Below are 27,702 nucleotides of genomic sequence, written 5' to 3'. Positions count from 1 at the left end.
CCTCTCTGATCAACTCAACAAAAGATGGAGGGGGGCGCATCTTATGAGACTGTCAGAGACCCCAGGCAATCAGGTCATGGGACTGGGCTCCCCTGGCTATCTGGTCCATTCTTAGCTGATCCACCTCAGCTGCTTGAATGACCCTTCTGCACTGCAATCAATTTGTCTGCCTCTCTAGCCGAAAAATAAAAACGGAAAGCTTCTCCCCCTTCTCCTAGACGCATGTTCTGAAACCCCCCCCCCCCCCATGAGCTCCATTGGGATTCCAGTCGGACCAAAAGCATTGTCCAGCGCTTGCAGATAATTGACAGCTGTCACGAGAGACTGCAACCTGACGGCTCTCACAACATCAGCGGCCCGCCATTCAAACTTTCAACCAATCTCTGTGGCTTTACGTCATTAGTGTACTGCCACTCATCTAGCAACTGAGAGGTCCGCTCTGTCCCACCCAAGTCTCATATTCCTCCTCCCCTTTAGGGGTGGGCATTATTTCAGAGAATAGGCAGAGCCTGCCATATCTGGGGCTTTGAATTTAATATTTCCACTTATTCGCCAGAGAAGTAAGGCGGGTACTAACTCAAGAATTCTCATTCTTCACTGGGGGACATGGACTAATTAGACATTCCAAATCCGACCACTCTTTCCTCTCACTCCTCAGAAATGAGAGAACCCTGTCTTTGAAATCTCCGCTCCCAGCTACTGCTACATCAGTGCTGGTCTGCATTAAAATGAGAGCTGCGCCCGCCATTTTATCAAACCTCTGCTCACAATCGCAATTTCAACAGTACTTAACATGCGAATTAACAATTCATCCGGAGTACAAATATCTACCCCACTGGTTCATTGTTCAGGGTAATCACTCATCATGCAATGGAATCAATTCCGGGTGAGCCCTCACAATTGTAACTCTTGCTTCAGCTAGCGGCTTAATATAGGTTGTGATAGCCCCCCAGCTCAGCCAAACTTAAGAAATCTTGTTTGGATGGATGCTGCACAATGTGTCCCCTGTTACAAATCAGTACCCCAAAATAACAAACAGTACACAATGCTTAATTAAACGATTAAGCATTATAATTCTTACTTTAACTATATAGTTAGTAAAGAAAACACAATAAAAGGGGCCCAGTCTTATGAAACCATCTATTGCGCAATGTGGGAGCTCTCTGATAAGCCGATCATCAACCATTGACCTCCTCCGAGCATCACTGCCCTTTGGACACTCGCTCTGAGTCCACCCCGTCCGGCAGTCTACCAGCTCTCTCCATTCACGTCTTCTCGCTTCATCTCTCCCTGGCAAATGATCGTGAAAATCTCTCTTCCATACTCAAAAGGAAGAACAACGGCATTCCTAACCCCGTTATCTCTAGTCATAACCCAAACATTGCTGCTACAGAGAAACCATTACATTATCAGTGAAATCCTACAGCATGTTACACATGTAAAAGAAATACCAGTTTCAGAAGTAATCACAGGAAACCGTTGAAGGCCCTCAGCTGGTGAAATCGTACTAAAGTACATTCTCAGAAGATTCAAATAGACAGTATACCATTGAATGGTGGAATACTTCATCAATCTGCTAAGACCTCATTTTAATTTCAACCTCAAGATGGTATGAAGTATTTTTAAGTTAAATCCATTTCTATAGTAATAATAAGCAAGCTAGGGTTTTTCTCTTTGGAGCAACAGAGGGCAAGAGGTGACTTGATAGAGATGTAGAAGGTTATAAAAGGAATAGACAGAGTGTACAGACAGCACTTTTTCCCCAGTGTGGTAATAGCCAATACCAGAGGACATCCATTACATTAAGTTCAAACCACATCAGGGGCATTTTGTTTGACACACAGAGTGGTAGGTGTGGATGGTGACAGAGGCTGATACAAAAGAGACACTTAAATGACTGTTGAATAAGTAAATGATGTAACAAAAAATGGAGGGCTATGGGCTGCGTAGGATGGAAAGTTTAGATTGATTGTGGAGTTGGTTACATTGGTCAGCACAATGTCCTGGGTCGAAGTGCCTATACTGTGCTGTACTGTTCTGGGTGCATTCTACGTTAATAATGCACTTACATGAACATGACATCCAAGGTTCAATTACTGGGCCAATGGAAGTGATGTTCCACGTTGCTGGTTGGTTCAAAACCACATTTTAGTTTCATTTGGTTTAAAACTCCATTTTGATAACAGGATTAGTAGATCTAAGGAAATGTGTTCCATGAGGAAGCTAGTAGATATTAACAAACCTGAACTGCTATTAGATGGAAGAAAAAGCCTCTATGTCAAAATACATCAATAAACAGGGTGATTACAGTTAATCTATTCTGGCTAGATCTCACTAGAGCTTTCGGAGAATTATTCACAGTATCAGATAACCATTTCCATGCTCATTGTCTGGTCATGTCAGTGCTTACCTTGTGTGGTCCCAGCTCAAATGCCATCACTTTTGTTAGCATATCAACAGCTCCTTTTGAGGCACCTTAAAAAGCAGAGAAAAACAACAAGTAACCAACATAGTGAGCGATTGATAAAACCCAGGAGGAACAATATTCCAGTTTTGAAAGTTTGATATAGGAGGTACAGCAACTGATTGAAAAAACAACAGCCAGCACTTATGGCCAATTACTATCCGGTGCATGGCTAACATGAGGCTTAGGAGGCAACTTGATCAAAAATAAAGGTTTAACAAAATGCTCATCCAATGGTTGAAGTGTTTAAAGGCTGCCTCTGTTAACTTGTAAACAAGAGAAAATCTGCAGATGCTGGAAATCCAAGCAATACCCACAAAATGCTGGAGAAACTCAGCAGTCCAGACAGCATCTATGGGGAAAAAAATACAGTCAACATTTCAGGCTGAGACTCTTCAGCAGGACTGATAACAGGATTCAACCTGAACCATTGACTGTACTTATTTCCATAGATGTTGCCTGGCCTGCTGAGTCATTCCATCACTTTGTGTCTGTTAACTTGTATGTCATTTGAAATCAGTACACCCATGAAATAATGGTTGTGATCAATGGTTGATTAAATAACAACTATGGGGAAGCTGAACCCAACCAAAGAAATACTGAAGCTCTCTTGAGCTAGAAGGCAAATGCAGGAGGAACGGAAATGTTTAGAAGCAGCAAGGAGTACTTTGTGACTGCCAACATCAGCATAATTGTTGAGGGATGTACAATGAAACTGTCCTTCAAGTCAATTTAGTAAATCTAAGTGGGAAGTCCATTTCCACTCGAGGTCTATCAGCTAGGATTCAGACCTTAGTATCATGTTTTTTTCCCCCATCTCTTCTCCTTTAGACTATTCCACATCTGCAGGACACTAAGTCAGCATCTTTGCTGCATCTTATTCATGTTAACACACAGTCTTTTCAAAATACCCAGCTTCCACAATGGTGGCCTAAACAGCAGCCACAAGAATACCCAGATAAAAATGTTATGAGGCTGTGTGTGAACATGAACTACAAAATAGTTAAACAGGCATAATGTCAAGTTTGCTTATTGCACAAAATAACCAGCTCCAAATCGAAACTATTTTTCAAAGAGCAAAGCAGGTGGGCTGTATAACTCACAGTATGAGCCAAGGTCTTTCATTGCACATTGGGATGCCTGGCTGGAAATGCTCACAATGGAACCACCTGACCCATGGCATTTCATTCCTTTTGCAATTACCTTGGAAAAAATTTAAAATGATTACTGGACTTAGTACTGTACCAACAAGTTACTATACACGACAAAGGCAGAAACATTTTCAATTGCTATTTCAGCTTGGTAGAGGTTATCTTGAAGGCAATTTAATAATTACTATTAGGCATCTGTAAAAAGTGCTGTACAATATGAATGACAGTATCTTAAATTCTGTGAGATGTCTGATCTCAGTTAAACATTTCATAACTAGAGAACCACAAAAATAAACCTGCTGCATGAGGAAGGAACATTGAGGCTTTGAACAACAAAAATACATCTGCTGAGCAGTATTGTCTATCACAGGTAAAGCCCACCCCACCATTGAGAGTATCTACATGGAAGCTGCCACAAGAAGGAAGCGTCGATCATCAAAGACCTCCATCCCCCAGGTCATGGTCTCTTCTTGCTGTTGCCATCAGGAAGGAGGCATAGAAGCCTTAGGTCCCACACCACCAAGTTCAAGACCAGTTATTATTACCCTTTCAGCCATCAGAGGACCAATGTGGATAATGACACTCACCTCAACTCTGAACTGATTTCCACAAATGCGGCATTAAAAAATCAAAATGACTGGTGTCCTGCTGCCAATGGGGGACCTTTTTGCAGCCAACCAGAAGGTACTAATCTGCAGCCCAGAGTCAGGCAACTTCCACAAAAGGTACAAAAGCTGGATGAACTGAGCAGGTCGGGCAGCATCTGTTGAAATGAGGAGTCAACGTTTCAGGCCGAGACCCATTGTCAGGTCTCGGCCCGAAACGTTGACTTCTCATTTCAACGGATGCTGCCCGACCTGATGAGTTCATCCAGCACTTGTACGTGTTGATTTGACCACAGCATCTGCAGTGTACTTTGTGTTAACTATTCCACAAAGGTGTTGCTGGCTGACATGTTTCTCACCGGTAAAGTACTTCAACAGCTTAGAATACCTAAATGTTTATCACAGGATGGCATGATAGCATAGCGGTTAGCGTAACACTTTACAGGCTATTGATTGTAGTGATCACTTCCCAGAAGAGTCATTAATAAAGTAATTAGTAAATGTCTTTGCTGTGTTTCACCAGTGCCATCTTAAACCAGAAAGCACACACCAAACTACACCTACATGCAGAACTACAATGGATCACATTAGCTGTAAGATCAGGAGTGAAATCACGCCACTGTAAGGAGTTCTCCCCATTATCGCACGCATTTCCCCAGGGTCATCATACATCACAAAGACATATGGATGAGTTAGGGTTAGTAAGTTGTGGCCACGCTATGTTGTTGCCAAAGCATGGAGACACACATGGGCTACCCTCAGCATATTCACAACACAAACAATGCACTTCATGGCATATTTTGATGTACATATGACAAATGAAGCTAATACTTTCTTACATTTCTTTTAAACTTAGCTATCTAGGAAGTCCTCCTGTAACATTACAAGTTACATTCTCCACCCTCCTCTTCTAACATTACATCTTCTCTCTTTGATGCCAACCTGCAGTCAGGCAACACTAATTCAGATTCAAAGGTAACGATCTCTAAAGGAGTATTCACAGAAAAATATTGTGCTTGGTAGACAATATTTATTTATCTTCTATGCAAGTTATGCTTGGCTAGTTAGTTGTACTGTATATCAACAACAGAGAAATACTTTAAGAATACGTACACAATGCTGGAAGAACTCAGCAGAGAATTACTTTAACTCCTTAATCATCCCCCATTACTGCAGGTTCCTGTCCTTGTAGGGTAATGTAATGGTTGACAGATGATGCGTTGTTTATAATATAAATTATTTGACATGATTCACAAACACCATCATTGAGTTGTTGTGTTCACTTGAAGAGATCGTGTCTGACTTCATTACATGAGTGCAAGGCAACTGCTTTTGGTTTGCTTGTAATGGAAGTAGAGGAAGTTAAGCACAAAAAACAATTCTCACGTGTTCACAAAATCTTACGCTGGTGACCCAGACGCTCTTGGACAGTTTTGGAGTTACTTGACATGTGGACCAACGCAAATGATTTCAAACTGTCAAAGAGTTTTGAGAGCAGCATGCTAGCACGTGCTTACACAGGTGGAGGCCCAGTTCACACTGCAAGAAATCACTGTAGACAATGCCAAATTTTACTACATCTTGGCTTTGGTAAGTGCTGCAGCTGGTGTGGTGAGTCTACTAGAAGACCCACCTGGCACGTGATAAATATGTCAGTCTGAAAACTCAGCTGTTACAGATTTATGGACAGCCAGGTCTGAGTCTGAGCACACCTAGCAGTTGCTCTCCTTGTCTGGCTTCAGCTAATGGACCACATGCCATCTCTCCTGGGCAATCACCATCCTTGTTTTATTTTTTAAAGAAATCTTTATGCAACAAATGCCCGATCAAGTTCGCACAACCCTCACTAATACACCCATGAAGGACTATAGGGAGCTTGCTAAAATGGCTGATCATCCACACGCAGCCAGACGGAGGTGCGTTGTTCCCCCTCCTTTCCCTGGCTCAATAAACCCTGTCGGCAGACTCACGCCCGCAGCTCTGAATCTGGGTCTCTGTTTTTGCCATGAATGCCAAGGAGTGCTGCCTGCCTGCAGCTTCAATATTGCCAATGTATCAGGGATCTGTGAACTCTGTAGGTTCCGGCTGCCAGGGTTATCTATCGTTTGCAATGGACCCCTTTACAGGGACACAGTGAGTGAGCTGCCAGAGACTGACCAACCCTCACTGGAGGCCACCAACAGCAACAGGATCTGGACTTATGGAACATGTTGAACGGTGCTCTGCTTCAGAGGATGACTCTAACACATGAGAATTTGTCTTGGCTAAAGTTGCTAGACCTAAGCTCAGTATAGATTTCCTGTGCGCCAAAGGACTGATAGTAGATCTTAGGAATCGTTGGCTTGTGGACGCAAAGTACACTGGGTTGTTGTCCTCTATCCTCACAATGACTCTAGTGCATGCACCACATATGAATTCACTCACCCACTGGGCAAAGTCCTAAATCTCACCAAGTCCACACTTTCCACTAGTGGAAACATGGGATCGAGCACCACATTTCCACAACTGGCCGGCGTGAAGGCTGAGTTTGCTAACGTGGAAATGATTGCCATTGTACACAGGCTAGCAACTCGACCTCGTAGAAACAGACAAAAATGCTAAAGAAACGGCAAAGGTTGCTGCCCAATGCACCACAAGGCGCAGAAAGGAGCAACAGCAAAGATCTAACAAATGACTACCGTATATCACCGGTCCAGTGGTGCTCTTACCTGTGAAACATGAAACACAGCTTTCACATTAACATTAAACATCCTGAAAAATAAGAAAAAGAGCATTCACTATCAAAATAATGAATGAAGTTAACGGGGCCGGGGCCATTCATCAAAGGGAGGGGGAAGTCGCCAGAATCAGAATGTCGGGGAGTTAAAGGAGTGCAACCTTGAAGGTAATAGGTGATAGGAGAAGTCAGGCAGGTGGGGGAGGGGTTGAAATAAGAAGCTGGGAGGTGATAGGTAGAAAAAGTTAAGGGTTTAAGAAGAAGGTATCTGATAGGAAAGGAATGTGGATCATGGGAGAAAGGGAAGGAGGAGAGGCAACAGGGTTCAAAGGTATAATTCAATGTCAGAAATGTATACATTATACATCCTGAAATGCTTTTGCTAAACGACATACCACAGGCTCGCTCTCTCTCTCTCTCTTTCTCTCCCTAATAAGGGAGAAGGAGGTGTCTCCATTTTCCCAGTGAGCGGGGAGACATATCAAACAACTCGCTGGTTTACAAAGTTAAACGTCCGTTGTGTTGCGCTTTTTTAGCTCTGTGCCTGAAGATCTCAAAGATCCTGGGTTTCCAGGCACACAGCCGTAGATATATCGACTCCCCTGATGACACACAGGTCTCCTGCCGGAGGGGTGATAAACAGATGAGAAAAGATATGGGGGGGGGGGGCACGGTGGTGAATTGAAGGATGAGGGGGGGAAATTACCAGAAATTGGAGACAATGACGGCCATGGCGTCAGTTTGGAACCTACCTAGATGGAATTTGCGGTGTTGATCCTCCAACCTGAGAGCGGCTTCATCATAGTAGAAGAACATTTCGAAATGGGACTGGAAATAAAGTGAGTGACCAGCAGGGAATCCTGCTTATTGGCGATGGAGCGGAAGTGCTGGTCAAAGTGATCCTCAGTCTAAGTTGGGTCTCGCCATGTAGAAGCAGCAGCACTGGGAGCTCCAGACACAGTATATGATCCCAACAGATTCACTGGTGAGGTGTTGTCTCACCTGGAAGGACTGTTAGAGGTCCTGATTGGAGGAGATGAAAGGTCATGTATAGCATTTCCTCTGCTTGCAGGATAAGAGCCAGGAGGGAGAATAGTGAGGAGGGACAAATGGACAAGGGAATTATGGAAAGAGCAATCCCTGTGGAAAGTGGAGAATGGGGACCCGTTGAAGATGGCGGGTTGTGGAGAATGATGCACTGGTTGTTCAAACAGAGCAGTTCCATGGGATAACACTCAAACCAATGACTCCTCCACGACGTAACCTTTGGATCCCCTTGCACCAACTCTTGCTAAACTTCTAATGCCTGCCTGCCAGCACTTGTTCCCCCAGATACCCAACACCATAATCACCGCTGAGCATTCACATTGTTGTTATTCTGCCTTGATCATCACGTTGAATGTGTCACGCGCTCCTCCCACTGCTGTGATCTGCATTTGGTGTGATGTTTAGATGCCCACTGCCACATAAGGAGGGGAAAGGTCGCTGGATTAGGAGGCAGCAACGGAGATAAAAAAGCAACAAGCCTCAAGCAAAAAAAAAATCTTTCTATATTCAAACATGTATTCCTCCCAACAAACCACAATTCCCCAACTTTCTTCAGTCAAGCTAATATACACTGGCTTTGTTGCCTCACATCTCCCACTGGCTTTCCTTGCTCTAACTTCCTCCTTTTTGCTAGGTGAAAAAAAAACAATGCTTTTAAAAATGTAATGTTCTGCAGATCATTCTTAAAATAAATATTTTACAAAATACAAGCTAAAACTTCAGTGATTGTTGAACAACAGTGCAGTTTGCTTTCTCCAACCTCGTTGAAACTCACAAAAACACTTTAGACAAAGCTCTCAACTCCAGTTTTTATTTACCTGCAAGGGAAAATAAATATGACTTTTCAACCATACAAGTGAGAGTAATTAATGCTTAATCAGATTTATGCTTTAAAGATATTGTCACTCACTTATCAAATGCTTCCTGGGTAACTTCCAGGAATGGTTCCCTAATGAGAACTCCAGCATTGTTCACCAAAAGATCTACCGGACCTACATCTTTCAGTGCATTTTCTGTGGCTTCCCAGTTACCCAAGTCCACATAGATTGTCAACATATCAGGGCACTGAAAGACCAAAGAAGTCAATAGGTAGATAGATTTTTTTGTCAAAAAGGGACACAAAGCACAGAGGGTGATAAAGTAGACAGGAAATGATAAAGCGGTGGTGGATGGGGGTGTGGAGGTGTAGGTTAGTGGGACAAAGTGTCAATCAGCCTTACTGCTTGGGGCAAGTAACTGTTTTAAAGTCTCGTGGCCCTAGTCTTGATATTGCATAGCCTCTTCCCTGAAGGGAGTGGGACAAACAATCCATGAGCAGGGTGGGTGGGATCTGTCATGTACCGTTCAGCTAGGTCTTCTAATATACAATAACTAACTAAGTCAAACTCAGAGTGGATCAAATTATATGCGTGTTCATTACTTGCATGGGAAAGTCTACCTCCGTACATCAAGTCATTGGTAGGTAGTTTCAATCTTATAGCTCAAAACAGATCATTGTTATACAATTACAGAGTCCAATAGTTCATCCTTAACTACATTCCTTTCATATCTGATCCATCTTAAATAAGTCACATTTGTCTTTGAGGCATCTAACCACCCACCCAACTCCCACAGCAGCTATGTCCTGTTTTCCTCTGTTGTAAAAATACTCCCTGCCATAAAACACATGTCTCCTTCTTATAAGCCTTTCATCCAAATACTTCAACAAAGCAGCAAAGCACTCTGGGATCACACAGATTCCATTTTGTCACATTACATTTTATGGAAGCTGTAAATTCATAAAGACCTCAGTGTTACACATATATTCCCATAGATCCATCATGATGGTACTGACACTTTTCCAGCGCCTTTCTGTATATACGCCCTTGATGGTGGGTAGGTTGGTGCCAGTGATGTGTTAACAGTTTTGAATATCTATTGCAGAGCCTTCCAGTCTGCTGCAGTGCAGTTTCCATAACATGCATTGATGCAGCATGTTAGGATGCTCTCTACCACACATCTGGAGCATGAGTACAGATGTGCATAATCCAGTTCTCCAAATCGTAAGGGTCTTGGCCTGAAACATCGACTGTACTCTTTTCCATAGATACTGCCTGGCCTGCTGAGTTCCTGCAGCTTTTTGTGTGTGTTGCATTAATCCCTGAATATAGTCCAGTCCATCAATTCAAAACAATCCTGAAAATGCTCCTCTGCCTCTCTTGACAATATTTTCAGTGTCTGCCTTTTTGCTGGGAGTAGAACAGCTTTGCAATAGCACAGCAAGTGTTCTTGATGGAAGTGTAACAGTGATAGAGAGTGTGGACTCCTCTCGACCTGTAGATAACTTGTTGGCGATATTTTGTTGGAAACTTCTTCAAGCTGGCCCCGTGATGATCAGGAAGGGATCACAGTGTGCTGTCCTGTAACTGCTGATCACAATGGCAGCTTGACGTCTATACAGCTACAAGGATGACAGTGGAGAACTCCCTCAACAGATGGAATGGATGACACTTGACTACCAGATGCCTCAAGTTGGAGAAGCAGGAGACAGAATGCAACACCTGTCCACCACTGTAAGTTATTGTGAAGGGAATGGCACTGGTTTTGCCTTTACCTGATGCCACTGTCTGGGCCACACAGTCCTGTGCCCAGTGTGGGGATGAACATGTCTCTGTGAAGTGGAGTACACAACAGTCCCTGATGTCCCTCTGGTACTGCAGACTTTCTCTGAGGTCTTCAATTTTAATTTCCTGACACTGTACATTAGCCAGTAGGATGGCAGTGGGGGGGGGGGGGGGGGGTGAGGGCCTCAAGGTCCTGCATTTCAATGTCAGCTCTCAAACGCTACATTGGGAGATTAGAACTGAACATTAGGTTACTCTATTGTTATGTACCCCCGTAACTGGGTCACTTACCAGCAAAGATAGAGAGGTCCATTGAAGCCTGATGGTACTATTTTTAACAGTTTATTGATAAAAATACACAAAAATGATATCAATGCAACCATACAGATAATATACGTCATCAATACTAAATCTAAAAGCGCGGGTATAATAATAATCAATAAGAAATAACTCTATCGTTGTCTAGGGGATAATGTATTGTCCGATGGAAATATAAAAGTCACTCAAGTTCATTCATGCTGCAACTTTTGGTTGGAGAGAGAGATGGAGTTTAAACTTGCCCATTCCTTTTATGATGTCAATCCTTCGAGTCGTTGGGGCTGATTTCTCCTTTGTGTTAGCTAAAGCCGTTCTTCCGTGGCAAGGCCCACCAATTCCGAGGCAAATGGAAAAGGACGCACGTGGACGTTCCACCGGCTTTCGCTATTTCGCTGTTACAGGATTTCTAGCGTTTCTTCTGGTGCATCTGAGGGGCTGTTCCCACAGACCCTCTTTTATCCCCACTCACGGGGTCTCAGATGTCAATCAGGGTGGAATGATGCCATCCCCCAACCAGCCCACATTGCCTGAGGGCGTCCATGAAGCACAGTACTCAATACACAATTCCGTCTCCAAGAGACAATGGCCGTTTCCTGTAGCTTTGTATCGTCGAGGGGCCAAGACATTCCAAACGTCTCTCTCTCATTTCCTGGGTCTCCTGACCTGAATTAATAGCGATCTTGCGATTCTCAAAAAGGAGGGGGCTACTCTGCACCCCTCGGCCCCTCAGAGTTGGGGCACAGGCGTAACATCCCCTTTCTTCAACGCGTTTTTACCATCGGTAAAAATGAAGTAATACAGAGTCTTACAGGATTTTAGAATCCAACACAATACAAAAGGTTTTTTTCTTTCACTACAGAGCAATACAGTTATACATTCAATTCCGCATCCAAACAGTTAACAATTACATTTTCACTTCCTTTAATATCTTAACATCTGGTACCTTACTAAAGTCTTGTAGCATCAGACTTCAATTTAATAACCACCTATTTTTAGTTCTTATTTTTCTTTAGCAAACAAAAACTAAAGAGTTGTGATCTTAGCTTACGGGTATACTACAAAAGTTCATGCAAATACTAATCTTTATGTTACTTTCAAACTTAACAGGCAGGCTTCCATGGGGTTGTCTTTATTATTCACATGCTTTGTCAAAATCCCGTAAAACCGGCTTCTGCTATTAAAAAAAAATGGCGTCCCCATTAACCCTCGCCTCTTTTCCGGTTAATTCCCAGGTGGGGAGCTTGTGCACCCTGGTGAAATAGGCTTTCGTCTGCTCCTTTCATAGGAGTTATTTTATCAACAATGTGTTCCAGACTTAGACCATTTCCCCAATTTCCACCCAATTCGATAATTTTACGCCAGTTGCTAGTTTTCTCTTCAGGACCCTTCAGGCTATTAGTTTTCAGTTTAAACACTTTGCTCAAACAGCATTTCAAATTCTGCCTTTTTACACCACACTCTGGAATAACAATAGTGGGTGGGGCCCCTTTACCTTCCAACTCAACCAGTAATTGAGTCACAGGCTTGGTGGTACCGAGCCATTGTCTCTGTAGCCTGGTTGCTGCTTCTGATATCAGTCCAGCCTTTAAATTTTCTTCATTCAATTTGGGAACTACACAGTCCCCTTTTCCTTCAATAATAATATTCACCCCACCACCTTTGAGCTCCTCACTGACTTTTACCACACCTTCGAGCACAAATACCTGGGAACGCTCACTTCCCACTATTACCAAGGTTAACCCTTTTTTCACTGAACCAAGTCCATCTGACCCACAAGGATTGCATTCCTTTTCAACTGAATCAAATACCTCAGACTTTTTCTGAGCTCCATTACTAGGTTCAGTACCACGTGCATCCACATCTTGGACACACTCAAACGGGACATTTGCCTCTTCCAGGCTTTCAATACCCGTACCCGGTCCAAATTCTAAATTCCCCTGATCCTCCCAGCTACTCTCTGGGCAACTCCCTTCTGGAGTAAACTCAACCCCGCGGGCTGAAACAACCTCATCTGCCAACCCAGCAGACTTCTTCAAGGTAAGGGTACCCTTTTCATCTAGGACTGCCCTCATTTCATTATCGGGAACACCTTTAGAAGTTTCCACTTCTTCAAACAGTTCTGCCAAACCAGACAGATCATCCATGTCCAACCCTGGACCTTTTAACAGCTTTATCTGTTTCTCATCTTTATTTCGTGCCTCTAGAACTTTTCTCCTCGCTAAGGGCAGGTCTACCTCCTCTCCCTTACTCTCTTTCACTTTACTACTCTTAGTTTCACCACCCTCTAAACCCTCGTGGTACAGGGTCGGTAAAAACGTCTCGGCCAACTCAATACCGGCCGGATTTAAACTGCTCTCGTTCTCAGCTGCCTTTCTCGACAGGCTGCGAGTGATTGCGCATGCGAGATAGATCTTTGAATCTAGGGGCGGGGCCTCAACACTCACAGGCGGTCACGTCAGCATCATTGCTGACCAAACCTTACCACCGGCTAAATCATTACCCAGAAGGACGTCTGTGTCAGTTCTCGGGAATTCTGATCGCACCCCCATTTCAACTGGTCCAGAGACTAGCTCACAATTCATAATGACCCTATGCAAGGGCACCATTTCCATCCCTTTTCCTATTCCTTTCACAGCTACCATTCCCGTCTTGCAACCAAAATTTAGTACCTTACTGCTAATCAATGACAGTTCAGCGCCCGTGTCTCTCCAGATCCGCACGGGAACCGGTGGATCTCCCTCTCTCACAGACACAGTTCCGTTTGACATACAAGTCTCAGACCCTTCTCGTACTCTGTCTACCCGGAGATCTCTTGTCGATTTACTGATTACCACGGCACATCCGATAGGGACTGCTGCTTTCCCTTTTCCTGTCTCCTTCCTCAGAGCAAAGCACCTAGATGCAATATGTCCCCCCTTTCCACAATTAAAACAGGTCAAGCCCGGAAATCCCTTTCCATCTTGCCTCTCCTCAATCTTACCACTAGCTCCCGGCGGGACCTCTGCCTCAGCCGGCGGGCTTTCTCTATCGTTCCCACGGTCTCTCTGGTAACTTTTATTTGAGGAAAACTTTGTCTTATGGGTATATTTGCATATTCATCTGCGAACCTAGCAAATTCAGAGATGGACTTATTCGGCTTCTCATTCAAATATGTCCGGATATCCTCCGAAACACCACTTCTAAATTCCTCAATCAGAATTAACTCCCTGAGATGCCAAAAATCCTCTCCCACTATTTCTGCTGTGCACCAACGGTCCAAGAGCACAACCTTCTCATAGGCAAACTCGGTATACGTCTGATTCCACCCTTTCTTTAAATTTCTGAACTTTTGTCTATACGCCTCAGGTACCAATTTGTAAATCCGGAGAATGGCCTCCTTTACTTCGGCATAATTCTCCGCTTCTCCCTCCTCCATGGACAACGCCGCATATGCCCATTGTGCCTTCCCTTTTAACACACTTTGTAACAACGCCACCCACTGCTCTTTGGGCCACTTCTGATTCACTGCCACCTTTTCAAAAAGCAAGAAATAACTATCAACATCCGTCTCCTCGAACGGAGGTACTAACCTCAACTCCCGACTAACATTAAACCGCTCCTCTCGGTCTGACCCTTGAGCTCCTCACTCTTGCCTTAACTTCTCCATCTCCAAGTCATGTTTCCTCTGTTTCTCTGCCTCCCTCTCCTTCTCGGCTCTTTCCTTTTCTTTATCAGCTGCTTCCAGCTGTTTTAACTGAATTTCATGCTCTCTTTGCTTCTCAGCTCGGTCCTGCTCTTTTTTCACCTCTAACCCCTTTAGCTGGAGCACCTGCTCCCTTTGTTTGTCGGCTCTTTCCTTTTCTTTCTCAGCTCTGTCTTTCTCCTTCTCAGCTGCTTCCATCTGCTTTAATTTAATTTCATGTTCCAACCTTAATTTCTCCAACTCTAACTGAGCCGTCCCACTAGCTGGTACCTTTTCAGGGATATTTTCCAATACCTCAGCTGCAAAACATTCTTCTCAATATAATACTGAGTTATGGCCCTTCGCACCTCCCGCTTTTTCATTGACAACCTCACCTCTGCGAGGTTTAACCCCTTCGCCATATTTATCAAGTCTGATTTGGTAGCCGCCTCTAGCGCCTCCAGAGTCGGGTTTTCTATAAATTCACCCATGTCCATCTTTGCTGGTTTCCCGTCTGGCTACCCGTGTAACCAGATCCAAGTTTGGACTTACAAGCCCGATTCACTGGCCTCCCAATTTGGTGTCAAATCCTGAGACGAGAACCCCAATTGTTACGTACCCCGTAACTGGGTCACTTACCAGCAAAGATAGAGAGGTCCGTTGAAGCCTGATGGTACTATTTTTAAACAGTATTTATTGATAAAAATACACAAAAATAACATCGATGCAAACATACAGATAATATACGTCGTCAATACTAAAGCTAAAAGCGCGGGTATAATAATAATCAGTAAGAAATAACTCTATCGTTGTCTAGGGGATAATGTATTGTCCGATGGAAATATAAAAGTCACTCAAGTTCATTCAAGCTGCAGATTTTTGGTTGGAGAGAGAGAGTTTAAACTTGCCTATTCCTTTTATGATGTCATTCCTTCGAGAGTCGTTGGGGCTGATTTCTCCTTTGTTTAGCTAAAGCCGTTCTTCCGTGGCAAGGCCCACCAATTCCGAGGCAAATGGAAAAGGACGCACGTGGACGTTCCACCGGCTTTCGCTATTTCGCTGTTACAGGATTTCTAGCGTTTCTTCTGGTGCGTCTGAGGGGCTGTTCCCACAGACCCTCTTTTATCCCCACTCACGGGGTCTCAGATGTCAATCAGGGTGGAATGATGCCATCCCCCAACCAGCCCACGTTGCCTGAGGGCTTCCACGAAGCACAGTACTCAATACACAATTCCGTCTCCAAGAGACAATGGCCGTTTCCCGTAGCTTTGTATCGTCGAGGGGCCAAGACATTCCAAATGTCTCTCTCTCATTTCCTGGGTCTCCTGACCTGAATTAATAGCGATCTTGCGATTCTCAAAAAGGAGGGGGCTACTCTGCACCCCTCGGCCCCTCAGAGTTGGGCACAGGCGTAACACTATCCACAGCCAAGTGCTGCTCACAGCACAGGACACCTCTGCATCATACAGACTATTATTTTAATTATTTCAGATCCACAGCATATTAAGAATTTTGCTTTAAGTTAAACGCAATTTTACTCTCCAATGATTTCAAAGTAGTGAGAGACAAGAGAAACAGGAAACAGCAAAGATGCTGGTGGAACTCAGTGGATCAAGTAGCATCTATGGAAGGAAATGCGTAGTCGATGTTTCAGGTCAAAACTCCATCTATTCCACACTCAAAGTGCTGTCTCTCCATTTCCCTCCGTTTATGCTGCCTGAAGTGCAATCCCTTCACCAGGATTCAGAAATTGTTCACAACAGATGGTCAAAAGAAACCCTATGCTATCAATTTCATCACCTTACCTCCTGAACAAGGCTGTCCAAATCAGATTGTGTCCTGGTTACTGCAATAACTTCTGCACCACATGCCAGTAGGGCCTTTGCAGTGGCTCTACCGATACCTGCAACACAAACAAAATTTAGCTTTGGAAAAGTTTGGTTCTCAATCTCCTGGAAGCAATATCTGTAGCCAAAGTATAGTCTAAAGTGTCCATTCAAAATGTCTTCTCCTCCCACCCAACACCAGTCAGAGGCAGAAAATCTCTCCAAAAGAATGGAAATACTAGAAGTAAGATAGATAACAAAACTTGGAATGATGCAAGGATTTTAAAATGTTTTAGTACAAACACAAAATTTAAAATGGGAGTTTCACCATGAACAGGGATATATAAACCACAATCTTTGTCAGCAGAGCTGCACCATGAAGCTGTATGCTCAGGCCCCTGCTCCACTTGCTCTACAATTCATAATGCCATATTCACATTTGCTCACAATCTGCTGAATCAAAGGTGGTGATTAATCGATTGTTGCGGAAAAAGTATTACTCAGACACGAAGGGAGAACGCCTTAGAAAGGCTTTATTATAACACGATGTGCATCATGGAGGGCCCACCCTCCTAAAAGCGGAGTTCGTGAGACTCTCCTGAGTACAGTGACTTTTCTCATTATATAGACATTGTGTATCAGCAGGATTGTGAAATATAGCATACAAACAGAGAATTCCTTTACTCAATAATCTTGTTTTAGCACAATACAGAAAAACAAGATGATTGGGTTACTATTTTCTTATCTATTCAAAGGCAACTTCTGCCCACAGCCTTGAAGCAAGGACAATTGCACTAAAGAAAAGCAGAACATCATGTGATTATGCTGTAGCAGTTGATGACACGGAGTTGGTGAGGTGCAGTTGCAAAAGAGATTTATTCAAACTTCGCGGCCTCGCTTTAAAGCTTTCCTGATCCCGCCCTCCCCGGGTGGGAATGCTGTAGGGGGCGTGTATTCACAGTCCCGTCCCGCGTGCGGGCTTTTCCCCTTGCTGGTGAAGCAGGCTTGGCGCCCTCTTTGGGACCGGCCTCAATGCCGGTGCGCGCCACTTTGTGAGCTGGTTCGAGTGCGCTGGAAAGTGGGTCGCCACATAACCCCCCCCCCCCCCCAGAACCGGCAATACACCCCCCAATGTCCACAGTCTGGGTCTGCCTCTGCGCCGCGGTGCCGGAATCTCGACCGGCTGCGCCAAGTCCACATGGGCCGGTTTGAGTCGGTCCACCGTGAAAACCTCCTCTTCCCCCCAATGTCCAGCACGAATGTGGACCCGTTGTTTCTGATCACTGTAAACAGCCCCTCGTAGGGCCGCTGTAGCGGTGCCCGATGTCCGCCCCGTCATACAAAAACGAACTTACAGTTCTGCAAGTCTTTGGGTACGCAGGTCGGGTTCTGCCCATGCTGTGAAGTGGGTATGAGGGCCAGGTCACCGAGCCTCTCGCGTAGTCTGTCCAGGACTGCTGCGGGTTCTTCCTCTTGCCCCCTTGGGGCCAGTATGAACTCTCCTGGGACGACCAGGAGTGCGCTGTACACCAACTCGGCCGACAAAGTGTGCAGATCCTCTTTGGGCGCTGTGCAGATTCCAAGCAGGACCCAGGGGAGCTCGTCCACCCAGTTAGGCCCTTTGAGGCGGGTCATGAGAGCTGACTTCAGGTGACGGTGGAAACGCTCCACTAGTCCGTTCGACTGTGGTTGGTAGGCAGTAGTGTGGTGCATGTGTGTCCCCAAAAGGCTGGCCATAGCTGACCACAGGCTGGAGGTGAACTGGGCGCCTCTGTCGGAGGTAATGTGGGCCGGTACACCAAAACGAGATACCCAGTTGGCAATCAGTGCTCGGGCGCAAGATTCGGAGGTGGTGTCGGTGAGCGGGACCGCCTCTGGGCATCTTGTGAATCGGTCCACGATAGTCAGGAGGTGCCGCGCTCCTCACGACACTGGCAGGGGGCCCACGATATCCACATGAATGTGGTCGAAACGCCGGTGGGTGGGGTGGAACTGCTGCGGCAGAGCTTTGGAGTGCCGCTGCACCTTGGCAGTTTGGCAGTGCAGGCACGTTCTGGCCCATTCACTGACCTGCTTGCGGAGTCCGTGCCAAACGAACCTGCTGGCTACCATCCGGACGGTTGTCCTGATGGAGGGGTGCGCTAAGTTGTGAATGGAGTTGAAAATGCGCTGCCGCCAGGCTGCCAGAAAGATGGGGCGGGGTTGGCCGGTGGTGACGTCACAGAATAGGGTCCTCTCACCTGGGCCTACGGGGAGGTCCTGGAGCTGCAAACCGGAGACTGCAGTCCCGTATCTAGGGATCTCCTCGTCAGCCTGCTGTGCCTCCGCCAGTGCTTCATAGTCTACCCCCTGGGACAGGGCTTGGATGATAGGGTGGGAGAGGGCGTCAGCCACGACATTGTCCTTTCCCGAGACATGCCGGACATCCGTCGTGTATTTGGAAATGTAGGACAGATGTCGCTGCTGGCGGGAGGACCAGGGGTCAGATGCTTTCGTGAACGCAAAGGTAAGCGGTTTGTGGTCTGTGAACGCGGTGAAGGGCCTACCTTCTAAGAAGTACCTGAAATGCCGGATTGCCAGGTATAGCGCCAACAGTTCCTGGTCGAAAGCACTGCATTTGAGCTCGGGTGGTCGTAGGTGTTTGCTGAAAAATGCCAGGGGTTGCCAGCGACCCTCGATGAGTTGCTCCAGCACTCCACCGACTGCCGTGTTAGATGCATCCACTGTGAGGGCGGTAGGGACGTCCGTTCTGGGGTGCACTAGCATCGCGGCGTTTGCCAAGGCTTCTTTGGTTTTAATGAAAGCAGCGGCGGACTCCTCGTCCTAGGTAATGTCCTTGCCCTTACCCAACATCAGGGCAAACAGGGGGCGCATGATTCGGGCAGCTGAAGGGAGGAAGCGGTGGTAGAAATTCACCATACCCATGAATTCCTGAAGGCCTTTGATTGTGTTGGGTCGGGGGAAATGGCCGACCACGTCTACCTTAGCGGGCAGAGGGATTGCCCCGTCTTTAGCAATCCTGTGGACCAGGAAGTCGATGGTGTCGAGCCCGAACTGGCATTTGGCCGGGTTGATTGTTAGGCTGTATTCACTCAGTCTGGCGAAGAGTTGACGCAGGTGGGACAGATGCTCCTGACGACTGCTGTTGGCTATGAGGATGTCATCCAAATAGATGAAAGCGAAGTCCAGGTCGTGTCCCACCGCGCCCATTAACCGCTGAAACGTCTGTGCGGCATTCTTTAGGCCGAATGGCATGCGGAAGAACTTGAAAAGGCCGAAAGGGGTGATGAGTGCCGTTTTGGGGACGTCGTCCAGATGCATCAGGATTTGATGGTATCCCCGGAAGAGGTCCACCTTGGAGAAGATCCGTGTGCCGTGCAGGTTTGCTGCAAAGTCCTGAATGTGCAGCACAAGGTAGCGGTCCGGTGTTGTAGCCTCGTTCAGCCTGCGGTAGTCGCCGCATGGTCTCCGGCCCCCTGTTGCTTTGGGCACCATGTGCAGGGGGGAGGCCCATGGGCTGTCGGTCCGTCGTATGACCCCCAATTCCTCCATCCTCTCGAACTCCTCCTTCGCCAGTCGGAGCTTGTCCAGGGGAAGCCTTCGAGCACGGGTGTGGAGGGGCGGTCCTTGTGTCGGGATGTGGTGCTGTACGCTGTGTCTGGGCATGGCTGCCGTGAACTGCAGTGCCAGAACCGATGGGAAATCTGCCAGGACTCTGGTGAAGTCATTGTCGGACAGCGTGATGGAGTCTAGGTGTGGGGCCAGCAACTGGGCTTCACCCAGGGAGAACGTTTGAAAAGTCTCGGTGTGGATCAGTCTCTTCCTTGGCAGGTCGACCAGTAGGCTGTGAGCCTGCAAAAAATACGCTCCCAGGAGTGGTTGGGCTAAGGCGACCAGTGTGAAGTCCCACATGAACCGGCTGGAGCCGAACTGTAGCCACACCGTACGGGTGCTGTAGGTCCGTACTGTGCTGCCGTTCGCTGCCCTCAGGGTGGGACCCTGTACTCTGTTGCGGGTGTCGTAACTCGTCGGAGGTAAGATGCTGATCTCGGCTCCGGTGTCGACCAAAAAGCGGCGTCCCGGCTGCTTGTCCCACACATACAGGAGGCTATCCCGATGGCCAGCCGCCGTAGCCATCAGCAGCGGCTGGCCCTGGCGTTTCCCGGGAACTGGCAGGGCGGGCTACAGCGGCGGGCTTCTGCGCCCCACCGCTGGTGGTAGAAGCACCATTGTTCGTTGATCTCCTCACCCCTGCCTCTGGGGTTAGCGGGCTCTGTGGCCGGGCCTGGTCTGGTTTGCTGCTGGGAGCGTGGCCTGGTGATCTGTGCGATGGACGCCCCACTCACCTTCTTGGCTTTCCACAGCAAGTCCGCCCAGGCTGCCACCTTCCGGGGGTCGCTGAAATCCGCGTCAGACAGCAGCAGGCGTATGTCCTCGGGCAGCTGCTCCAGGAATGCCTGCTCAAACATGAGGCAGGGCTTGTGACCTCCGGCCAGGGAGAACACCTCGTTCATCAAAGCCGATGGCAGCCTGTCTCCCAAACCATCCAGATGCAGTAAGCGGGCAGCTCGCTCACACCATGATAGTCCGAAAGTCCTTATGAGCAAGGCTTTGAATTCTGTGTATTTGCCGTCCTCCAGGGGTGACTGTGTGAACTCCTCAACCTGAGCGGCTGTCTCCTGGTCGAGGGAGCTCACCACGTAGTAGTAACGTGTGTCCTCTGAGGTTATCTGCCGAACGTGGCATTGGGCTTCTGCTTGCTGGAACCATAGGTGAGGTCGCAGCGTCCAGAAGCTTGGCAGTTTTAACGAAACCGCATGAACAGATGCGGCGTCGTTCATCTCCGGTCCAAATATCGTTTGGGCCGTCGGGGCCACCAATTGTAGCGGTGTGCTACACGCAGCGCTGAAATAACGACACGGAGTCGGTGAGCTGCAGTTGCAAAAAAGCGATTTATTCAAACTTCGCAACCTCGCTTTAAAGCCTTCCTGATCCCGCCCTCCCCGGGCATTCACAGTCCCGTCCTGCGCGCGGGCTTTACCCCTTGCGGGTGAAGCAGGCTTGGCGCCCTCGTCGGGACCTGCCTCAGTGCCGGCGCGCGCCGCTTTGTGAGCCGGTTCGAGTGAGCTGGGAAGTGGGTCGCCACAATGCTTTGATTACTCCTTTTCGGGCTAGTTAGTCATTTAGTAGCCCTCCAGGATCAGTTTAAGGCTGCTGTGAGAAAAGCTCTTTAACCCCTTAGTATCTAGCTAGTAACAAAATTTCGTCCACATCTGTATGCCCACAAGAAAATGAATCCCAGGGTTGTATATGATGGCATATATGTAATTTACATATAGGAAGGAGACTGAAAGTCTAGTTGAATGGTCCTACAACAACCTCTTAGTCAATGTCAGCAAGACCCAGGAGCTGATTATTGACTTCAGGAGGAGGAAACCAGAGGTCCATGAACCAGTCCTAAAGGAGGATTAGCAACTTTAAATGCACCAGTGTTATTTTGGAGGACCTGTCCTGGGTCCAGCACTTAAGTCATGTCAATTCAAGTCACTTTTATTGTCATTTTGACCATAATAACTGCTGGTACAGTACGTAGTAAAAATGAGACAACGTTTTTCAGGACCATGGTGTTACATGACACAGTACAAAAACTAGACTGAACTATGTAAAAAAAACAACACAGAGAAAGCTACACTAGACTACAGACCTACACAGGACTGCTTAAAGTGCACAAAAACAGTGCAGGCATTACAATAAATAATAAACAGGACAATAGGGCAAGGTGTCAGTCCAGGCTTCGGGTATTGAGGAGTCTGATAGCTTGGGGGAAGAAACTGTTATATAGTCTGGTCGTGAGAGCCTGAATGCTTCGGAGCCTTTTCCCAGACAGCAGGAGGGAGAAGAGATTGTATGAGGGGTGCATGAGGTCCTTCATAATGCTGTTTGCTTTGCAGATGCAGCATGTAGTGTAAATGTTCGTGATGGCAGGAAGGGAGACCCCGATGATCTTCTCAGCTGACCTCACTATCCGCTGCAGGGTCTTGTGATCCGAGATGGTGCAATTTCCGAACCAGGCAGTGATGCAGCTGCTCAGGATGCTCTCAATACAACCCCTGTATAATATGGTGAGGATGGGGGGTGGGAGATGGACTTTCCTCAGCCTTCGCAGAAAGTAGAGACGCTGCTGGGCTTTCTTTGCTATGGAGCTGGTGTTGAGGGACCAGGTGAGATTCTCCGTCAGGTGAACACCAAGAAATTTGGTGCTCTTTACGATCTCTACCGAGGAGCCATCGATGTTCAGCGGGGAGTGGTCGCTCCGTGCCCTCCTGAAGTCAACCATCTCTTTTGTTTTGTTCACATTCAGAGACAGGTTGTTGGCTCTGCACCACTTCGTTAGCCGGAGGAAGGGAAGCACCTTTCTTTAAAAAAGGAAGACATCTCCTTCATCCTGGAATGAAATGCCTCATCCTGAGAACAGATGTGGTGGAGGTGGAGGAATTGCAAGAAGGGTATGGCAATTTTTTGCAAGAGACAGGGTGGGAAGAGGAATAGTCCAAGTAGCCGTGAGAGTCTGTAGGCTTATAGTAGATATCGGTAGATAAGCAGTCTCCAGAGAAAGAGACTGAAAGATCAAGAAAGGGGAGGGAGTTGTCAGAAATGGACAAGAAAGGGGAGGGAGGTGTTGGAAATGGTCAAGAAAGGGGAGGGAGGGACTGAAATGAGGGGAGGGGAATAAACAGAGTGACGTTTGCAGACATGAGTTCAGTGGGGCAGGAATAAGCTTAAACAATGGGTCTCCTGACCTGAATTAATAGCGATCTTGCGATTCTCAAAAAGGAGGGGGCTACTTTGGGACCCTTCAACCCCTCAGAGTTGGGCACAGGCGTAACACACTAAAAAGTGAGTATAACATATTGTTACGTACCCGTGGGTAGCTTGTGACTGTCACATGACCGTGATGTAATTGAGGCTCCGCTGCACATGATGTAATGGTCTTGTGATGGTGGAGTGATGTAATTTTCCTGCCAGTGAGGGGTCATGTGATAGCCTCTTTCAACAGGGTATAAAAGGAGCATGCATCGCTGTGATGTAGGTCAGTTTGTGGTTTAATTCATCAGTGACTCTGTTCTGCTGCGTATTTGATTTTATGACACTGTTTCGTTTTAAAAGTGGAGTTTTAATTTCTACTGTAAGAATTGTTGTGCCGACAGTTCTGAAAATCGCTGCCAATTAAAGTCCGGTTGGAGAGTGAAGAATTATCAAAGTTCGGAAAACTTGAAGGATCGAGAAAAGTTGGTGTTGTTGGCAGTGAAACAGGTTCAACTTTATTTGATCCTCATTCGGAAGGAATTAGTAACCTGCAATCCAAGATAGTCGCGCTAAAGAGCAGAAAGGACTGGAGCAAGGTTTCGCCAAGGAAAGGTCAGTGCCTTCAAGCTGTTTTATTTCCTTTCTTTCTTTTCAAATCTTTTTATTAATTTTAAGAAAAACATAAGTGAAATATGAGTACAAAACATTTGAGAGTACACAATTAATAGTTTAAATAAGCAATCAGATATGTAATAATCAATATATAAGGCCTCCCAAACTCATAGTATTAATGTAAAGGAATTAAGAAAAAGAGAAAAAAGAAAAAAAACCCAAAAAAACTAAAAGAGAACTTAAAAAAAAAACTAATAAAAAAAAACTAACCAACATGGGCAATTGCATAATGTTAGATACATACAGTAGTGCCGATAACTCCGAACCTCCATCCACACAATTAAGGGTAGTAACAATAAGGTTCTGGATCAGACCATTTAATTCATATGAAAATGTTGAATAAATGGTCTCCAAGTTTCCTCAAATTTAACTGAAGAATCAAAAACCACACTTCTAATTTTTTCTAAACTCAAACAGGAAATAGTTTGAGAAAACCACTGAAATACAGTTGGAGGGTTAATTTCTTTCCAATTCAGTAAAATAGATCTTCTAGCCATTAATGTAACAAATGCAATCATTCGTTGGGATGAAGCGGATAATCGCTTATTATCTATCATTGGTAAACCGAATATTGCGGTAAAAGGATGTGGTTGGAAATTAATATTTAAAACTCTTGAAATAATATTAAAAATATCTTTCCAATAGTTTTGTAAACAAGGACAAGACCAAAACATATGAGTCAATGAAGCAACATCAGAATGACATCTATCACAGGTTGAATTAACATAAGAATAAAATTGAGCAAGTTTATCTTTAGACATGTGAGCTCTATGTACAACCTTAAATTGTATTAGAGCATGTTTAGCACAAATAGAGGATGAGTTTACCAATGATAAAAAATTTTCCCATTGCTCAGTAGATATAGGACAATGCAATTCTTCCTGCCATTCCTTCTTAATTTTTTCTGATACATCTGGCTGTACATTCATAATCATATTGTAAATAATAGCTACTAAACCATTTTGACATGGGTTGAGAGCTAAAATTCTTTCTGTAATGTCCAATGGACATTCTTTTGAAAAAGACTTTAATTCATTATACAGAAAATTTCTAACTTGCAAATATCTAAAAAAATGGGTTTTAGATAAATTATATTTATTAGATAGCTGTTCAAAGGACATAATGTTATCATCCAAAAACAGATCTCGAAAACATGTTATACCTTTTGTTTTCCATAAAAGAAAAGCTTGATCTATAGATGATGGCCGGAAGAAGTAGTTAGATATTATAGGACTTGACAGCATAAACTTATTCAAGCCAAAAAATTTACGAAATTGAAACCAGATTCATAATGTATACTTGACTATGGGATTAGTTATCTGTTTATTCATTTTGAGTAACGAAAAAGGAAGTGAAGATCCTAAGATTGAGATCAATGAGAAATCTTGCACAGATTTACATTCCAAATTTACCCATTGTGGGCCAGCAACTGTAGTTGATTCTTGTGTCCAAAATATCAAATACCGTATATTAACTGCCCAATAGTAAAATCTTAAGTTTGGTAGAGCCAAGCCGCCCTCCTTCTTAGGCTTCTGTAAATATTTTTTGCCTAGTCTAGGATTTTTGTTCTGCCACAAATACGAAGATATTTTAGAATCAACCATATCAAAAAAAGATTTAGGAATAAAAATTGGTAATGCTTGAAATAAGTATAAAAATTTAGGTAGTATTTAGGTTAACTCTGCCTACCAAAGACAAAGATAGTGGAGACCACCTATTAGCAAGTTGCTTAATTTGATCTATTAAAGGTAGAAAATTAGTTTTAAATAAATCTTTATGTTTTTTAGTAATTTTAATACCTAAATAAATAAAATAATCTGTAACAATTCTATATGGTACATGATTATAAATTGAAACATGCATATTTAATGGAAATAGTTCACTCTTATTAAAATTCAATTTATAATCAGAAAAATTACTAAATTGAGCAAGCAAAGAAGAAATAGCAGGAATAGATCTTTCAGGGTCAGATATATATAATAACAAGTCATCCGCATATAATGATACCTTATACGTCGTCTCCCCACGGGTAATACCTAAAATATTGGGTGATTCACAAATAGCTATAGCCAAGGGTTCTAAAGCAATGTCAAATAATAAAGGGCTTAGAGGACAAAATTTCCTTCATCGTAAATCCTTCGGGCAAGGCTTACTTTGGCTGGAGCAGTAATGTCACGAAAGAGAATTTATTACTTCAAGGAAAGTCTCTCCTAACTGACTGTGTAAATCGTTTGAACTTTTGCATCTACTACTTTAAAGAACTGAGTTTGCATTTCTCGTTTTAGGAACTGTTCGAGCTGCCGTAAAGCAGTCCACTTCCAGTTAAGTTAGTTGTTCGTTTACTTTTGGGGTTTTTTTTGAGCAGTGTTTAATAAATGTTTTATTTGTTATAAAAAATTTGTCTCAATTATATTGTCACATACCCCGTGACCAGGTTAAAGAACCAGCAGAAATAGAAAACACTTTGGAGTCTGGTATCACTATGAACTAATAATATTTATTAGTAACTAAGCAATACAGTAATATAAAATGCAAATATATCAAACAGGTTAGCAATGATATAGATATATATATGTGCGTGTGTGGAAATTAGGAACACAACTAGGCTCTTTCAAACCTAGAGGTAAATGGATACAGTCTTACAATGTGTTGAAGAGAGTTCAGTTCAGTTCGACGTAGTTACTTCAGTAACGTTGGGGAGAGAGAGGTGAGAGGTGAGCTGTTGCCGTCGATCTTCCCGTTGTCTTCTGAAATCCCGTTGTGGTCACCGACTATGACCATAATACGTACGACCATTCTTCAGTGGTGGAATTATCACCCAGGCGAGGGTGGACACACAAATAATTCCTCATCGGTCGCACCTTTTCACACTGAGAGCCACTGATCGATTTCCCTGAATCAATCCTCCAAAAACCCCTCACCTTCCTGTGGGTGCAACAAAGCTCATTCAGTGTCCACACTGCATGTCTCGTAATGTGTCTCGGTGTGCCTCCCTGTGTAACAGCGGATCTGCTTTTTATCTCCACATGTTGGATACCAGCTGTCCATCAACCTGCTCCGCCCTGTGCTTTCTGCAGGAACTCTACAAGCAGGCAAGTCCTTGGGGAAAAGGTAAACACGCTGGTAGAGAACCATAACAATCAATCTTTCGAGCAGTTTCTGTCTCTCTCATTGCGCTAGATGCCTCCCTCTCTCCCTCTTAATAGCGGCACAGTTCATAGGGTCTCTTCTGGACCTCTTTTCCAACCAGGGTGACCCCTGACAGTATATTCATTGTTGCCATATCGTAACAATATTCATAAAAAACTTTAGTGGCTCACCGGTTTCCATGTTTTCAGACAAACCCAGTATGTGTAAATTCATCCTACGACTTCCGCTTTCCAGATCAATCATTTTCTTCTTAATTCTTAATAATTCCGAAGAAACCTCAACAATTTTCTTTTCCATAGTAGAGATCTTTAATTCTTGTTCTTTAATCACTTGATTCATTGTCTACTGTTGTCTTCCAATTCTATTAGTGTCCTTTTTAAACATCTGGCATTGAAATTCCAGATTCCTCAAAGACAGCAGAGACATGTTTTTCAAGCTTTTCATTAGCATTCATCAGTTCATCAATCTTAGTGTCCACCATTCCGATCTTGGTGTTAATATCTTGCATCAAAGAAAACATTCTTTCTGAAGTAGAGACTTCCTCTGCCTCCTTTGTTTGTTCAGTTTCAGAAACAATTTTGCCTCCGCTTAATTCAATTCCAGTTTGGGTTCCAGCCATCGTAATTAAATCGTAAATCTTTCATAAGAGTGATAAATCTTCAAAGTTTAAACAAAACTAGCA

General features: G+C 44.8%; 1 protein-coding gene across 1 annotated transcript in view; it reads right to left on the bottom strand.

Moving 5' to 3' along the window:
* Positions 1-27,359, bottom strand: part of LOC140714966 (L-xylulose reductase-like) — a 33,139-nt gene extending 5,780 nt beyond the window's left edge. The window contains exons 1-6 of the mRNA XM_073026671.1: positions 27,191-27,359; positions 16,371-16,468; positions 8,894-9,048; positions 6,929-6,971; positions 3,568-3,667; positions 2,411-2,475 (exon numbers count right to left, since the gene is read on the bottom strand). Of these exons, the coding sequence (XP_072882772.1) occupies positions 2,411-2,475; positions 3,568-3,667; positions 6,929-6,971; positions 8,894-9,048; positions 16,371-16,468; positions 27,191-27,359 (630 nt within the window). The remainder of the gene's footprint in view (positions 1-2,410; positions 2,476-3,567; positions 3,668-6,928; positions 6,972-8,893; positions 9,049-16,370; positions 16,469-27,190) is intronic.
* Positions 27,360-27,702: the final 343 nt, after the last annotated feature.

This window comes from Hemitrygon akajei, chromosome 22, assembly GCF_048418815.1.
Source record: "Hemitrygon akajei chromosome 22, sHemAka1.3, whole genome shotgun sequence".
Taxonomy (NCBI): Eukaryota; Metazoa; Chordata; class Chondrichthyes; order Myliobatiformes; family Dasyatidae; genus Hemitrygon; species Hemitrygon akajei.
Note: the sequence above shows the minus strand (reverse complement) of the source record. Positions and strands in the feature narration are given on the sequence as shown.